Raw genomic sequence first — 17510 nt, forward strand, 5'->3', positions numbered from 1 at the left:
ATTTAAATAATATAAAATAATTTAAAAATAAAAGAATTTTCTTCAGAAGTAAGTCAATACAGTTGATGTATCCTATGGAACGATCCAAACGCTTCCTCAAAGTGTTTATTAGCACTGTGAACATGCTGCCCTCTCACTTGAATTTCCTGTGTCGCAGAAAAACTGCTGTGAGGTGGATCATAGCAACCGATTATAGGGGAGAGAGAGCACGAGCACTTACTGATTTTAATTTACCTTGCACATCATTCTGTAGTATCTCAGTGAACACCATGAATAAAGCCTCTTCAAAGCCCCCAACTGCATCCGGGTTTGCTTTGCACGTTATCCTTACTGACAAGCATATCGATTCAAACATGTAATGATTGAAGTGGGGTTTGCTTGGATTCTAAAAACAAGTTACAAACAGACAAATCAACCCAAACTTGCAGCCAAGTCACTTACTTAGCAAAATACATTTTTTATTTCAACTGAAGTCTAAAGTAGCAATTGGGAATAAGGATACTTATGACTGACTTATTAATATGTTCATGAAATTAATTTCATAGATAAAAGCAAATGTAAAAACCGTTAACACATAAAGGAGTGGTGTGTTTTATAAATACTTAAAAGACAGCAAGTGTTTTTCAGAAGCTCTACATAAACTAGAAAGCAGTTAGAAGTATCACAAAACAAGAACTGGAAAAACACTATTTTTCAATCATCTAAGTGTCTAGTCAATTCTTCACTGAACCCCTCTTATACTCTGGGGCTAAGTTTAAACTACACACAGTAGTAGTTTTCAGATAGTGGATGCACATGTCCTAAAGCATTCCCTAATGTCGATGTTCAAGAACATTAGTCCAGCCTGAACAAAAAAAACCTAAGAGATTTTTTATCCACCAAAGGCAGGAGGGTAATTAATTTAATCCCACATTTCAGTGCCTAAATTTAGCATTAGCCTCGGAAACTTCATGGAGAAAGAATAAAGGAGTCGTGAGAAAAACAGATTATGGTAATGGTGGCCTCTGCACAAGCAAATATTTATACTCCAACAAACTAGTATTACAAGAAGATTTCAAAATCTGTTTCCAAATTTCAGATGAGAACAGGAGGGAATGATTTGAAAGTATGTCCTAAAACAGAGACAGTACTTCACAGGAAGGCTGTTTTTACTTATTTTAGGCAGAAAATACTGAACAATTTCTAATATTCTAACAGATCACAAACAAGAAGATGTACATAAATCTTTAGAAAGACTGCTGTATAAGGTAAAAAGCGCACGTTTTGCTTAGCCTGTTTCTTTACCTTACTGACAGCCAGCAGTTTCTGCGTAAGCTGTGTGATAACAGAAGACATGTATGGAATTATGGATTCCTGTAGCAGAGAAAAACTCCTCATGATAGCTGCAAATAAATGGGAAGTATTATCTTCTGGAGACAAACACTTCTGCCAACCATCATATGCCTAAATCCTTTACCTTCTACTATTAAATCGGATCCCAAGGATTTAGGTACAGCAAGAAAGAGCACCTGCTGCAAGAGCTATCAACCCCTAATGATGACAAAGGATAAAGCAAAGCCTCATTATCCCCATTCTATAGACGGAGCACAGGCGATTAAGCAACTTTGCAAAGACCATCCTTTCTCCCGGGCAAGTCTCAAATCTTGGCATACTCTGAGCCATACCCCACGCAGATTCCCTGCTGAATGTCCTGACTACAAGGACTACCACTGGAGAAATGATTTGCCACAATACCATTACGTTTAGTGTTTCTCTGGTATCATAAATTTAGTCAAAGATGACTTCATGCAGCCCGGTAAATAGCTGCAGGCTGCACATACCACTGTAGCATGGTTGCATAAACTAGGTTTTTCAAATAGAAATGTCACTAGCCTGTAACTGTAAGCCTTTACCTCAAGTTAACAAAGTTACTTTCATATTGCAGAACTCAAAAAAACATTTACCTTTCATAATGTACTCATTTTCAGATGAGCCAGGAAGCGTCAGTGCTTTAAAAAGGTTTGTTAATAGCACTTCTATAAATGGTGCCATTTCTGCAGCTGTAATGCTGTTAAGTAAAACACAGCTCGTTAATGATGAAAGATAATTACAAACCTCAATCATTTTACGATACTGCAATACTAAGAAATAAGAGATTCCCCTACAGATATTTCTCATCCTTAATGGACAAAACCTATGTAACAACGAATTTATTTCTCCTTGAAAACTTACAGGGTAGTATTGTTTGTCCCCCTCATGGTAAACAGTCTTTCAAGAGCATGGGCTGCATAAGTATGGACCACAATACTTTCTGCTTGAAGGTGATTGATCAAGAGAGGAATAGATACCAACAGTTGTTCTTTAGGTACCTATAAAAATATAGCAACAAATTATACGCAAGTTACAGAAAAATACAGATGGTTCAACACTTGAGTATAATCCCTCGAGCTCACCAGCTACAAACTGAAGCTTGGCAGGGGAAGAAATCTTAGAAGGCTGCTCCAGTTGCTAAATCACACCCCGACAGCCCAGAGGTACCTATTTCTGTTACTGCCTGTACACTTCCCCCGAACACCAGAGTTACATTTGACTGTAAGTGCATGTATTCCTAACAGGTATTTCTTTTTCCATTTCACTGTGTCTTGATGGGCAACTAAAACATATCAAGCTTAAAAAAAACCCCAAACACATATTTCCTAAGAGATGGATAAAGGTAACCTAAAATTTAGAAATAATACTGAGTATATTTTCTTACTGCATCTCACAAATCAGAAAAGGTAAAGGACAAAGTTGTTGTACTCTAACTACTGCAACAATATGAGCAATCAAGTTTATTTAGACCAACATTCACTCCAAGAGTCTTGAGCGTGTCACAAAACCAAGCATGCTAAGATGTTCAGTGCTCCCACAGCATATGGACAGCATGCAGACTACATGGCAACTGGATATTTATAACAATATCATTTACTTTCAAAACTAAAAATTCAGCATGAAGTGTTATATGTGACTATCAAACACCTGTTAAGATATGGCCAAGTAACATAAATGAGGCTTGGCAAGTATAAACTAACAAGCTACAATATGTTTTTACCAGAAGAGTAAAAGAAAAACTTACTTGGTTTCTAAAAATCATGATATATTTGATACCATCTGCTTTTAGCACAGGGAATTCATTCACTGTGAGAGAAAAATATGCACATTTTGTTTATACTTTTCATATAAGTGTGATTACTGAACATACACTATATATAGGGGTGACATATATAATTCACGACTTTTTTTCCCCCTCAAAAATAATACACATAATTTTTCTCTACGTTGCTTAGTTTCTGCATTTCTGCATGGGCAGTTTTAGGTACAAATCATAGCCCAGTACCATTATATATGCAGCCTAACTCTTCCGCATGAAATTGCCCTGATGGCTCTGATTTTAACAGTCTCCAACTGCATATTCCAAAACAACCTACTGCATTCCAAATATTGTAAGGTAAGTGCTGAAGCAGAAAATAAAGTATGTGGCTTAAATCTAGACATCTGTAATCTCATCAATATAGGCTGATACAGGCTGCAACCTAGCCTTCAGCATTTTAACTTCTCAGGCTTTTGTACAGCATACAAGTTTGCCATAAGGTCTCCAATACAGAAATCAAATTACTTCGATGGAAAAGGTTTAAGCGTGTAGCTGATAGCAACCAGGTTCACACATGCTCTGATCCTGCAGGCAGCACGTGGCAACCCACCTTTGTTTCAAAGCTCATTCGTTGCCAGCCAAACAAATGTGAATTCCTTCCCGTGTGCCGGGTGTTAACAGTTCCCTGTCTCAGAGATGATTCTGACGTATGAACGCGTGCGCCTTAAGAAACAATGGTCGCTGCCGAGATGCAGATGTATCAGACTTACATCAAACTTACCACTAGCAGACTTTAAGTCAGGTTGAATGTGATTCACAAAGAATTCTGTCAGATTAACAAGTTCATTGGCTTGTGTTATTCCATGCTGGAAAAACAAAACAACAGACCAACTCTGGTTTTACATGCTGACATTCAATTAGGCTTTACTCATTTTTATGTGTTTTTAATAGAAAGACTCTAGAACGTGCATGCATGTGATGAGATTTTTGATCCAACTGTGGATCCAAAAAGATCCAATTTCTTTTTCTTAATGTGTTTAGTACCTAGGTTTCAGCTGTAGCAGTACTGAGGTTTCAAGTTACCGGCTCTGAGTTGAGGAATAACAGCATGTAACACAGGAATAATCAACCAAAGTTGTAGACAGAAAATATCAGCATTTTACTAACTTGACACTTTTGCTTTGTGACAGGCCTTTGAAAAGGGAAAAGTTCAGAACTCAAACACCAATTCTGAATCACAGGAAAAAAAAATAAAAATCACTACTTAGTTTTTTCTTAGGAAAACGGCAACTAATTTTTTAAAACAGGGTTTTCAGATGGATCTTTATCAAGTGTTCTAAGTGATGTTACCCCGTATTTGCCACTAAACAGCACAGAAAGAGACAGATGTACAACTCAGCAGTTTTCTAATTGCTAGAGAACTGGTTCATGCTATGCATCACTTATCAGCAATTGCTGTGCAGCAGGATACAACTAGAGTTTCAGGAAGAGACCAAAAACCTTCTGCAAAATTGCATTAAGATGCCGTACAACATGTTTTACTGTTGGCCTCAAATCTGTTTTGTAAATCCACAGAGATCTGAACTGCAATAACACTTAAAATATTTATTAATACATAAAATTCTCTTCAGTAGGACAGTTGAAACAATGCTACTGTTTCCAAAACCAGTTTAGCTCAGGACTGGCTTCTCAAGGTATCCAGCCTAGTAGGTGCTTTCTCCTAAGCAAGCAACATGATCTATTTCCAAATCATGAACACTCAAATAACAGGAAATATTGGGAAATAAAATTACAGAAACTAGAAGTCACTCAGATTCCTCTAGCCTGCTTTTGATCTTTTTCTGTAAAGCTAAATTTGCCCTTTACAAGGCCTTGCACAGCTAACAAACTCTGGCTCAGCACCCTTTAAAAGCTCAGAGGTTCCAGACCCAAGCTGATTTTGTTTCTCTGTATGGCTGCTTCACACACGCTCACAAGACCTGCCAAACGGTCACACATGGTTGCTGGCTTTGCCCAATCCATCTGAACATCAGATACCACCCAATGACCAACTGTGGGAGGGTTACATAACGGATAACTTTCAACCTCATCAACACTCAACCACTACCAATACAGTTACCCCCATTCTGAAGCAGCATAAAACGGATCACATCAATCCTTACACACAGTGCAACACTTGAACGCGTACAGATTAAAATGAGTAGAATGTAGAAGTACCTTCTGCGTTTGAGCTTTGGATGCCAAAGACGTAACAAGGTAAATAGCTGCATCTTTGTGCTTCCAGTTAACAGACGGATTCTTTGCATATTCTTGCAGCATAGAATTAACGTATCCAGAAAAAATCCCTGTCACGGGCCCTTCAAAAAATTTGCACAATCCTCTGACTAGATCACAAGCTGCTCTGCGCCTGGTGTCAATATCTGTGTGAGAACCAAAGAGTCTTCGAATATAAGAAAGTATACAGCTTTTCATATTAATCAACACAATAACGATATACAGTGTCCGATGTTACAGCCCCACCTTAAGTACTGCAATCTTCCACACTGATGTGTAAGAACACACTGAAATCTTTTTCTTACTGTCATAATTGGGACTATTCTTTTACTTATTGTCGTAGTAGGGAGTATTTGTACCACAAAAGGAGGAACAGACACCTACCAATACTGCACATGTACCCGCAGGTTTCACTGCCCTCAAAAGAAAGCTGCAGGGAGCATGCCGGAGGAGGCTTTTACTATGTTGGCACCTACACACCCGAATCTGGTTGGGATGGAGTTAATTTTCTTCACAGCAGCCCATATGGCGTTGTGTTTTGTGCTGGCGACTAAACTGTTGGTAACACCCCAGTGTTTTGGCTGTTGCTGAGGAGTGCTTGCACAGCCTCACGGCTTTCTCTTTTCCCTTCCCAGCACGTAGGCTGGGGTGGGCAAGAAGCTGGGAGGGGACATAACCCGGATAGCTGATCCAAACTGCCCAAAGGGATATTCCATGACACATTACATCATGCTTGGCAATAAAAGTTACGGGGAGAGAGCTTTAGGGGACAGAGCTATTGGTCAGAGATGGGCTGGGCATCGGTCTACCTGTGGGAGGTGGTGAGCCACTGACTACTTCCCCCCTGCTCTTTTCTTCCTCTTTCTTTCACTTAAACTGTTTTTTATCTCTATCCACAACTTCTCACTTTTACCTACTCTCTCCCTCATCCCGTCACAGCAGGGTGGGGAACGAGCAGGCTGCTGTGTGGTGCTTACCTCAGCTGCTGGCCCACCACACTGAATCCGGACATTTTTCTAAAGAACAAGCAAGCCAAATAACCAAACCAAAACAGATTTCCAAAAAAAACCCAAACTGTAAAAATTCCTTGTTTCAAGAATGGAAAACAAAAGGTCAGCTGGCCTTTAAGACAATATACCAACAGGAGCAGGAGAAGGAAAACAAAGCAAGTCAATTCAAACGCAATAGAGCACATTTCTAAAGTAATCTCTGAAGAACACAAATACTTCTTGCTTCAATTGTCTTAAAATGCTTCAAAAACACCTAAAACACAGCCAATCCTGGATAAGAGTAAAACATTTGCTTGAAAAAGTTCAAAAAACATTTTCCTCCAATTTCTTCCTCCACTGCAAGGGTACAACAATTCCTTCAATCTATGACGAAGAGTCGTTAATCTACAAGTGTCGGTCAGTAAGCTGTTAGTGGCACAGAGCAGCACATAGAGATTTGTCACACATATCTAGATGTGGCTCATTTGTGCTCCGACTTGGCTGAAGGCTAGGCAGCTACAATCAGAAAAATCAAGCAGCTCTGTTAACCCAGCACTGTGTTCTCAGGACGTTACTGCACTGGTATGAACACAGTGCCGACGTACAAGGGCTGGCTGGTGTCCAGCTGGCTTGATGGCAGTTTAGTATGCAACACTGGTCAGAATTTCAGTTTAAACATGACAGACTACTAAATACAGGCACAGTCTCTCCATGTTATTTAAAACTGCTACACACAGGAACTAAATACACCGCTGTGGCCACTATTCAGCATTGACTTACAGGCTATATTTGCTGAAACAAGAATGTGTGCAGTGCAGGAGACATACCAGTCCAATTAAGGAAAACACACTACAAAAACATTGTTCAAAACAAAAAGACACTGTGATGGGCACATCATGACAGTAAACTTCATCAAAACCTGGATTAAAATCCCTTAGGGACACACACACCTTCCCAATTTGAAAAAAAAGTTATAAAAGCTTCAGTAAGTGACTTCAGCTCTTTAGAGCTACATTTAAAGACCAAGTATTCTTAGTATAAATCTGTGGATTACCAGATCCTTCCAAATCCCTTCTTATATATTCTTCAGAATTATCTTCAAATGCTTCTTCATCAGCCGCTGAAAATACAAAATATACAGAAGTTTAGAAACAGAGGTGTCTGATTTTTTTTATGGTACAAAGGGGTATTATTATCAAACTTGCTACTTTTTCCAAGTACTCTTCTATACCATTAACAGAAATTAAGCAGAAGTATTCATCCAGCCTAGCCTCTTTAGCTTGCAGCTGCCCCACAGATTAGTTTTTCATACTCACTAGTTGGTGTATTCCTGATTTAAAAGAAAAGGAAAAAAGAAATAAAGAAAGAGGTAGGACACATGCAACACGAGTGCACTTAGAAAGGCTTCCAGAGTCACAGACGTAGAGAGAAGTTTCTTATCACTGCAATACATCTTCACTACATTTTAGATATCAGGATCAATATAAGCCCATCAAAGCTTGGAGAAACAGGCATTACAATTTAGTAGGCCAGATACACTGCCTATTTAGACTCCCTCCAGTACTAACTTGATGAAAAATTATTGGTGGCACATGAACTAGACTTCCTATATTTTTCAATTTCAGATCCCAGTAAAACAGAAGAATTATGTATTTATTCATTATTATATTCATACAATCCTACAAAGCCCATAGGACAGCAATTTGTTCTAGAAACTTGGTTTTAAATCTAGTACTGAAGTACACAAGTGGTAATTCTCAATTCTTAGTCCTGCAAAGCCACAAAGCATTATAATTACAGTTGGATTTTATCATGTCTTTGGAAACTTAAGTCTCAAAAAGTTACCTCTAAATTCCATATTGGGAACAATAACTTTTTCACAGATGCTTGTCAATGTATTCTGGTCTTCAAAGAGATGCTTGTAATGTGGTCTCTCACAAACTGAGGCCAGAAACTGGATTGCATTACTGACCAGCTAGAACACCACAAACAGAACACATACAGCCTGAGCATGACTGACCAGTTTACAGTTCATTATTAAACTTGCCAAGATCAGTTTATAATAACGTACCAGGTCGTATTTCACTTCCTGGCCTGTTGTGACTAACAGGTTCCAGATTGCTGTTACGAAACGTGGCAGGTAGGGCTGAAATTCTTCATCGTATTTTTGAGCATACAAAGCAGCATTATCACAAATTTGTGATTTCAAAAGCTCCAGTAATCCAGCTTCCTCTTCATCCTCACATAAAACAAAACGAAGAACTTAAACATCCAAACTGCAACACTACTTAAATATTAAAAGTATCAATATACTTGAAGGAAATATTTACACTATTATTTTACCATGTTCTAAAAAAAAGTCAAAGAAATTTTGACCCTCTCACATCCCTAGAATCACTGCTTTTTGGTGATTTGTATTCTAAGTTACAAATACTACCTGCATTTCAAATGAAAGTGCTAAAAAAAGTAATTTAGACCTGATGAAGTTTGACGTGAAATTAATGTACAAATGTAGCAGGAAAAAGACAACACAAGTTGTTGAAAAAACATGCTCAGAAGACATTGTATCTTGCTACTTTAAAGTGGAATAGTTATAAAAGTAGTTCCCTCCCCATACCAGCACAGATGCTTGTGGAGCCACAAAGCAAAGAGAATTGTGAAATTGAGCTGGAACTCAAAAAAAATTCAACAACCAAACACCACCCCAGTTCCGTCACCCCCAGCCTCGCCCCACCTTTCAGCTTTAATGCATACCACTCGGCTCAGCTCAGCACACAGCTGCATCAATGTCTGTGCTGGGCAAGAGCCCACAGGTACAAGAGAAGAGAGCAGCAAAGCTGCTTTTAGCATCAGCGCTGGCCTAAGACAACTGCGAAACTACAGCACAGGACAGTTGCCTCCCAATGTACTGTAAAGAAACTGAGAGTTGCTTTGGCTCCATCAAGTGGCAAACTGCTGTACTGTCTCCGGGAGACATCTGCATTTTGAATACTGAAAGCACACACAGAATTCATGTGTGCTTTGATGAACTTGGTGTCATCTTTCCCCTGTGAAACTACTAATTCTTACAGACAAAGACAGCAAATGCTACACTGAAGTACTTAGGGATGTCATGCCTTCTGTGTTCAACTGTTTCAAGTCCTTTAAGATAATCTGTTTTCTAAAACACAGTGCATGAACTGGCTGAAAGGCATAGAAAACCTGAACACTGTGACTCTTAATGATCAGGTTAGTCCAGCAGATGCCCCCCAAAGAATCTACTCTTTTATTATTATCTGTAAGTTGACTTCTGTGCACAGCTGGGTATACCTATAATCTAGATACAACTTCAAGAACTGGACCTCAAATTTCTTAGACAGTGGAGCAACTCCTCTTAAATCCCATTTCCTCAGTCATTCTATTCCAGCAAAGATGACATTGCATTGTGCAGAGTTAGGTCTAAGCTCTCAGTCAACCCTCTCTACTACACAGAGGCAAACCAGGAGGCTTATGCAGTACTTACATCAGTCTGCAAAAGTTTATTATCTAAAGTTAAAAGACTATGAAAATTTGTCATCCATGTTTCCATGTTATCTTCAAAAAACTCTGGAAGATCCTGTGAAGGAAAAACATAAATGTGCATTTTAATTGCTGGCTGCACTGCTCAGACAACATACCTACACTGTATGTAGTACGTATCCACCTTGTAAACTACCCAGGGACAACGCGTGCAAAACAAACTTGAAAATAAAACACTGCCCCCTCCTCCTCCTAAACAAAAACCCTCCACACAGAGGCTTTGGAATATACTATTTCCAAATAAACTAGTTGTTTACACCCTATACAGCCAACAGTTTTACAAAGAAATAACCTTATTGCCTCTCACTCTCACAACAAGAGAGCCCAAGCCTCCCTTTTAGCTCCAGCCTGCTCTTTGGCCCCATTCAGAAGACCAGCCCAAGCAATCACGCGTCAGACTTACGTTCGTGTCAAGACACTCAATACATGTCACCTCAGCGAAGTATCTTTTCACCATTTTTCATATAGCGCATTTATTAAATAAGTTAGAAATTCAGACCTGCTTTCAAACCAAAAACCCCTCGCACTGCTGCCATCATGGTGCTACAGAGCTACCATCACCTACACGGCTGAGTTCCCGCCAGCACAGACACACGTAAAGGAGCGCAGTGAGCGCAGACTCAGGCATCTGACTTCCGTCCGCCACAGCTCACATTCAGAGAGCCAGCCATAAAACGCCGCCTTGCTAAGAGAAGAGCTCAGACTCTCTCAAACTTTGTTCAGATAGGGCCAAGCTCACAGTTAATTAACCCCACCCTTACAGTGCCTTTACCCCAGCGCTGATGCAGATTGTCCACTTTTATTTTTTGTGATTAAGAGAGGCCTTAAAGGCTGCCTCAAGTGGATCCTACAAATAAAAGCGTAATGGCTTCGTGCGATCAAAGCTGAACTATTAGAAGAACAAGGAGATTCACCTGAAAATTTAAACTGTAGAACAGCTTCGCAATTAGAATGAGAGAAGAGAAGAGAACCTTCAAAGCACTAGCATCATTTGCATGCGTGCTGCAAAGTTCAATAGTGGCCTGGAAAAAGAGAGAAGATTCAGTTAAGTCACACACGCACACAAAGCATAATGAGAAGAGGTACTGAGAAGTGTCATTAACTTTCTTTTTTTAACCCTAAGAGTTCCTTTTCCTCCCCTTATTGATCCTGTCAGGTCTCATTCATGACTTGAGTTTGAACCTCACCAGCAGCTTCAAAAAAACCTATTATTAACTTTCCATTTTGTAGTCATTCTTAAGTATTCAGTTTGTATTTCAGTATTTCAGAATGCAAAAACTGTTTTAGCAATTATTAAAAAAGAAATACCTTAAAGAGGTTTGTCAAGGGCAAAGCAAAGGCATCAAGGACCAGTTTGATCTCTGTCCATAGTTCATTTGACTTAAATTCATGGCGGTACCTGACAAGCAGAAGAGAAATACAGGAAAAATAGAATAAGCCTAAGTAGAAGGTACAGCTGTGATGTAGTAGACTTACAAAGTCTAATGGTAAAAATTCAGAGTAGAACAGAAATCTACAACGCAGACACTAAGTCCCTTATTTCCAATACCTTTTAAATAAAGAGTGAGCAGTGCGCAGGACCCCGTTAATGACATGGAAATCTCCACTTTGAAAGCGATTCACCATTTCTGTCAGTAAGTCTGGCCATTTCTGAGGAAAGTCTTCCCGACCTATAATACTGATAGCGTCACTTAACTGGAAAGGAAACATAACCATTACATGATGTAAAAGCAGACTCCTCACTACAGAAAACCAGCAGTCATGCCAGATATTGGAAATATCTAAGAAAAATGCTTATTATTGTCAGATTCAAAAATCGCTGGGTTAAATATCTACTAGTTTTCCCCACAAACAAAGAAATCTCACTTTAAATCCAAGGTGTACACGCAGCCTCACAGTATTTAACTGCCTAATGGTAGAACTCAGCTGTAAGATTATACACTTGTTTTTTAATTGCCTTAAAAAAAAAAAAAAACCAAAAAAAACCTAGGCAGAAGTAGCTACAGCAACATACTCCAAGTTCCTTGGATTGGGATGACCTCATCGGTAAGGGAACTGAGCTCTGCCGATAACCAGATTCTCTACACACACTTAAAACATCCCAAAAGTCTCATGCACACAGCTAGGAAATGACATATTACCTGCTTCTGAATTTGTTCTGGGCTGCTAAGCATCAAGGGCACTATGTTGGCTTTAATTGCTATCCTGTCTGATTCACATATTTTGTTCAGTTCATCCTCAACCTAAAATTAAAACAATAATTAAGTCACAGGCATATCAGTATACCCAGGGCAACAATACAACCAGCATTTCAGAAACCAATTGCTTATACTCATTTATGTAACTATTACACAGTTAAAGAAACTCAGCAGATCTGTTCAAGATACTGCCTACAGTGAATCTCTACCAGAAGTACCTGAAAAAAGCTGAAAGAAATGACATCTTTAATAAAATCTTGAACTAGTTTTCTCCTCCGATGGTGACTTTTCAGCTCAGCACTTCAGCCATACAAAGGAAGGGTGCATGTGCCAATAACACACCGAAGTTTAAACAACAGTCTCCCTCTTCCACCACACCAAACCACATCTCTGTCCTCACTTCTGCCAACCCCGAAGATTGATTTTGTGCAAGTTACCTCAAGCTGTACTTTCCAGAAACTGCACATGGGTGCAGGCTGCACCATCCAAACCGTAACATGGACTTTAAGAGTTATCTAATCAGTTCAAAATATCAATTGGTTCCAAGTCCAGTCAGCCAACAGTGCCAAGTGGTAGTAAATTTCAAACTTTCTACTAAAGAAATAAAATAAGGAGGCTTGTCACCAACCAGGGACAGCAGTGACAGTCATATTATCTGTGGTGACAGCAGCACAGTTCAGAAACGTAGAAATTATGCAACAATTAAGAGGTATGTACCTCCAGAGAGTAAAGCAAAGATTCTAAAATGTTTAAACCAGATGGCACTACTACCCTCCTTCTTACCTCCCTTTTACCATCTTCTCATAAACTTAAAAGTTTAATAATTTCAAAATTTCAGGAGTTTTGTAGGTGCTTCCTTACAGCTAAAGCTAAGTAAGACACAAACAACTCGCTTTTCAGCTTCTGTCACATTGCACTGAATCAGAAGAATGTACAGAACCATTATATATGCATTAAGCCCCACAAAAATAAGATTATCTTTGAACCTGAGCTTTACAAGTTTAAATGATATGATAGGCAGCACTAATTGTACTAGGCAAGCTCCAAGCAGGAAGGCAGGACAGACACTAGGCATCTAGATAGATAAGGACAAAGATGAAGGAGAGAGCAGCAACAACAAATCCTACTATGGAGTTCTTAATGAGATTTTTTCAAAGAAAAAAAGACCTTTTTACAAGTGAGAGGCAGCACATAGGCAAGTATTCTGTAGGTACTTGAAAAATAAATGTAAAAAAGCAACTCTTCCCTCTCTCCAGAAGCACCCTGTACATCTAGCTCTCCAAGCTCGAGCAAATCAAGTCCTTGAGCAGGCAAAACCCTCTGACTCCCACTGAGTTTTGTATCAGCCAAGTCCAAGGCTGCTACATTAAACCATGTGATGTAGGTAGGCTGGCCTTAGGGCTGTATTTTATGTTCATACAGCTGCTCTTGAAATGAAAGCTTCAATTTTGGACAAAACAATGTGCTTGAAGCCATACTGCAATCACAACGGTGCTGGATGCACTTACTGCACAGCATCTCCATCTACTCCAGAACAAAATCTCATCCTGAATCACATTCAGCAATCCATAAAAAAGGAAGCCACCTATAATATTTTTTGTAACAGAACATCATTTCTACTTACAACATATATTACAGAAAAGATGTAATTGGGGAGAAATGACTGAAATATATAGTATCACAGAAACAAAGCTCTAGACACCTCATGCTAGACTGAACGTGCTGATCCTATCAAACATAACCGATCTAGGGCTGCTAGAGCTCCTTAATGTTGGGGTGGGGAGGCCGCCGGGGGTGAGAGATGACATGCAGTTTGTACATTGCTACGAACTGAGACAGAATGATGACATACTGAAAGCTCCAAATCAAAAATGTCTGACTTCTTCAAAACTAAGTCTAAAATAGGATTAAATAGCCATATTTCTATCTGATGCCTACAAATACCTCAAAGTGTTAAACTGCCAAGGCCACCAAAATAAACTGTCCCGCAGCCCAGAAGCATTTACATGAAAGAGAAGCTAGGATCAGCCGAAAGCCACTTCAGCTGCAGTGCTGGCTTGGAATGTTTGTAACACTATGACAATAGAAACAGGCCAAATTGACCAGCTCACGTGTACAGACACGTCGCAATCATTTTAGTTTAAATAATACTACCATTAGTTAAGTGAGCTTTAAATATTGTGCTTCTGCAAAATATACACGTAATATTAGAGACAATTATTTGTTCATCATTTTATCACCCAGCTCTAGTTTTTTTTAACAGAACGGAGTCCAACAGTCCAGATTTTAGTCCCTCATCGGTAAACTACAGCTTGTGTTTGTTCTCTGAATAATCTGCTTTTGATCTTTAAGGTTTCTTCCAACCCAAACCATTCTATGACTCTTTCTTTCACAGAGTACAGACATACACACATTCTCCAAGGCTACTGTAGAATATCTTACAGTATCTTAAAAGGATCACTAAATCTTGGCATAACTACTCACTAGGATACCTACAATTCTCCAGTTCCTTTTAATATAATTCTTGAAGGTTACAGATGCACAAACTTTGATGACATTTTCCTGTGACTTCTCCAGCAGTGTTAACAGTAGCAATGGGTAATTCTGGCTTCCTTCAACCGACTCAAGAAACTTCTCCGCTGTAAGAGAATATACTAAGGTCAGCAAAAGCCGAACGCAGTTTTCTAATGCCAGTCCTAGGACTCCCCAAGTCTCTATTTCAAATAATCAACACGTGAACACTTCCCCAGTTTCACAAAATTAGAAACAAGAACAAGTCTGACAAAAGGTACAGTAGCTTCTTTACTATTAAGCTCTTTAACACTTCTGCTATTAACAGAAGTGCTCAATTCCAAGCAGGATGTGAAAATATTGCCACCTCACTGTTTTTAAAAGCCATAACCTGCTGAAAGTAAAACCTGGTTTATTCTGAACAGCAGCACTGTTTTAAATAACAGTAGTATCAAAAAAAAACCCACAACCAAAAAACAACCCATGAATACAAGAAAATAAAAATTACAAAAAGCAAACAAAGTTAAATTTATATCCATACTTCATTCGGTGTTGACTTTTTAAAAAGGATACTGAGAACTTCTGCAAAGAGGTTATTGCACAAACATCCACTGAAGTTTGCTATACATAGACAGAAGAGCCTAAAAGAAACCAAACTTTTCTGGTCACTGATGAGAATCACTTACCAGGGCGCCTTATAGCAGGATCTGGGTCTAGTGTTTTCTTTAGATACTCAGTTAAAGTCTGTAAATTGGCATCACTCAGCTCCATTTTGGCAGAACCTAAAATCCACAAGTAATTTTATTAAATACAGATCAGAAAGTCTATCCTATAAGCTACACAAATAAAACTAGATTTCACTGAAGAGACACATGAGCTTTTTTTGACTAATCTCATAAAGCATGGTCCTACCTTATGTGTCTCATCCAATAAAACAGCAGCTAGTGTGCAACAACCACAAACCAGAAAACATTCCATTTTTTCAACTTCATATAACTGTTGTTGTCTAGTTTGTTAAAACTCCTACAACAGCATCGTACGTCCAGTAAACGATGAACCAGGTAGTGCCAAAAGATGGTCTCTTGCTCTTTCAGGACAACAGGAGTTTGGTTTTGCTTTTGAGAACTTCTGTCTGCCCCAGAAACCTGTTCCTGGTTGAAAAAGCTGAACAGTCCTGCCCTACATAACCGTAAATAGAACAATACAATGTGTATTGGAGAGTCACGGCTCATTTAAAAATAAATACTCATTATCAAAGAAAACCCTCAACCGAAAATTAATTTTTTACAAAAAGGCAAAAGACTGTTGAAAGCCAGGGGGTTTGCCCACCCTGTAAAATTAACTTAGATTAGGGTGGGTGTTAATATAAACCGCAACACTTATTACAGAATAATTCTGTGCAGTAAGTCTAAATTATGCCTCTCTAGTAATACTCCCACACACAGTCTCATACGTACCACAGTGATATATTAACTTCACAGCTTTAATTGGAATAATTCAAATTACAGTAACACTAGAACAGCAGCAGGACATGCTTTAATGAACATGTTGCTCAGGATATCATCATCAATTCTGCCCATCTTTCTTACCACGAGCAGCAGAGTTCACTCACCACAGAAGTAGTGAGGAAGCAAAGATTTCTATTTTTTCTCTGGAGTTTCTATTTAGTAAGATAAAACTGAAATTTGTCCGTCCCATTTTGGATTTGTTTTATGTTGATTACCAGTGCAATCAATATAGTTTCTATTTAAGTAAGCTTGCAAGGGCAGTGAGTTTTAATGACACAATTTTTACTTTAACTATGGCACCTGTATCATTAAAAGAGACATCAAGAGTGTCCTCTTGAATTAAATGAACGATAACGAGCAATTGCGAGCCAAACACATTTTTCATCAAGTAAAAATTCACCTAGAGTCCTGCCTCCCATGTTTCACCCCTATTGCCTTTTGGGGTGTTAACTTGTCTGGAGTCCTGATCATCCACTTAAGAGTCCACCATTCACCCAGGCCAACAAAATCCCGATGAAGTACAGCAAAAGCAAACAGCACCAACAACAGCTGGCTCTTCTGTTCGATGAAATGGCCGCATGCATCATTACCATGATGTCGAAACTAATATTTAAATCTTTCATAATTAAAAAAATAATAAGTTGTCTGCTCCAGGGAATTTGTAAGGCCGAGACACAAACCCACACAGGAATTCATGAAGGCTAAACTTGACTCGAATTAGAAACCAAACTGAAAGAGGAGACTGACAATCCCCAACAGCCTTCTACAAATACCTCACATAGGTATGTAATACAGGGGCCTATATAAAAAATATACGCCTTAAGCTGACTGTGAGTTTACTTTAAAGGCCAAACATGAAGATCTGAGTTCATTATTCAATCCCTTGTACAGAAGGATAAAAATTTTCACCTGCTACCTGCTCTTATTTCCTTCTTTTCCTCTAGCTATTTGTTTGTTTTCCATCACAAAGAGCTGGTGGTACTTGCTCAAGCGATACGATTGATGCTTTTTGCTATGCTGTGACACATGCAGGTGAAAAAGCCCCTCCAGAAGAAAACCTGTAAGAAGTCTTCAATGCAGTCAAATGAATGGCAGACTAGATACGAAACAACACAAAAACCCCAGAAGCGGGTGTCCTCCACGTCTTACACCGTGAAGAACTTCGGGGAAGGCTGTTCTGCATCCAGCCCGCACAGCTGGCACCCACCACCACCCACACGCCCGAGGAGGTCGGCGGTGCGGGTTACTCGGGATTCTCTTTACACCCAACTGCGGATCCTCACGCTTTGCCCTTCCGCGGACCGCAGGGGTCGGCAGACGAGCGCCATCAGACGCGGGGGTAGGAGCGGGGACCCATCGCACC

General features: G+C 39.3%; 1 protein-coding gene across 1 annotated transcript; it reads right to left on the reverse strand.

Annotated features, from left to right (window-relative positions):
- Positions 1 to 234: 234 nt before the first annotated feature.
- Positions 235 to 15414, reverse strand: CSE1L (CSE1 chromosome segregation 1-like (yeast); the record flags this gene model as incomplete). The annotated part of the gene is made up of 17 exons (XM_010148692.1): positions 15326 to 15414; positions 14625 to 14767; positions 12072 to 12173; positions 11480 to 11625; positions 11239 to 11329; positions 10845 to 10952; positions 9875 to 9967; positions 8444 to 8611; positions 8218 to 8347; positions 7427 to 7492; positions 5327 to 5529; positions 3891 to 3975; positions 3095 to 3156; positions 2212 to 2348; positions 1944 to 2047; positions 1285 to 1382; positions 235 to 385 (listed from the first exon to the last, which is right to left on the reverse strand). Coding segments are annotated over exons 1-17 (1972 nt in total), but the record flags the coding sequence as incomplete, so codon positions are not given.
- Positions 15415 to 17510: the final 2096 nt, after the last annotated feature.

Source organism: Eurypyga helias, unplaced genomic scaffold (genome assembly GCF_000690775.1).
Source record: "Eurypyga helias isolate BGI_N326 unplaced genomic scaffold, ASM69077v1 scaffold36663, whole genome shotgun sequence".
NCBI classification, from domain to species: domain Eukaryota; kingdom Metazoa; phylum Chordata; class Aves; order Eurypygiformes; family Eurypygidae; genus Eurypyga; species Eurypyga helias.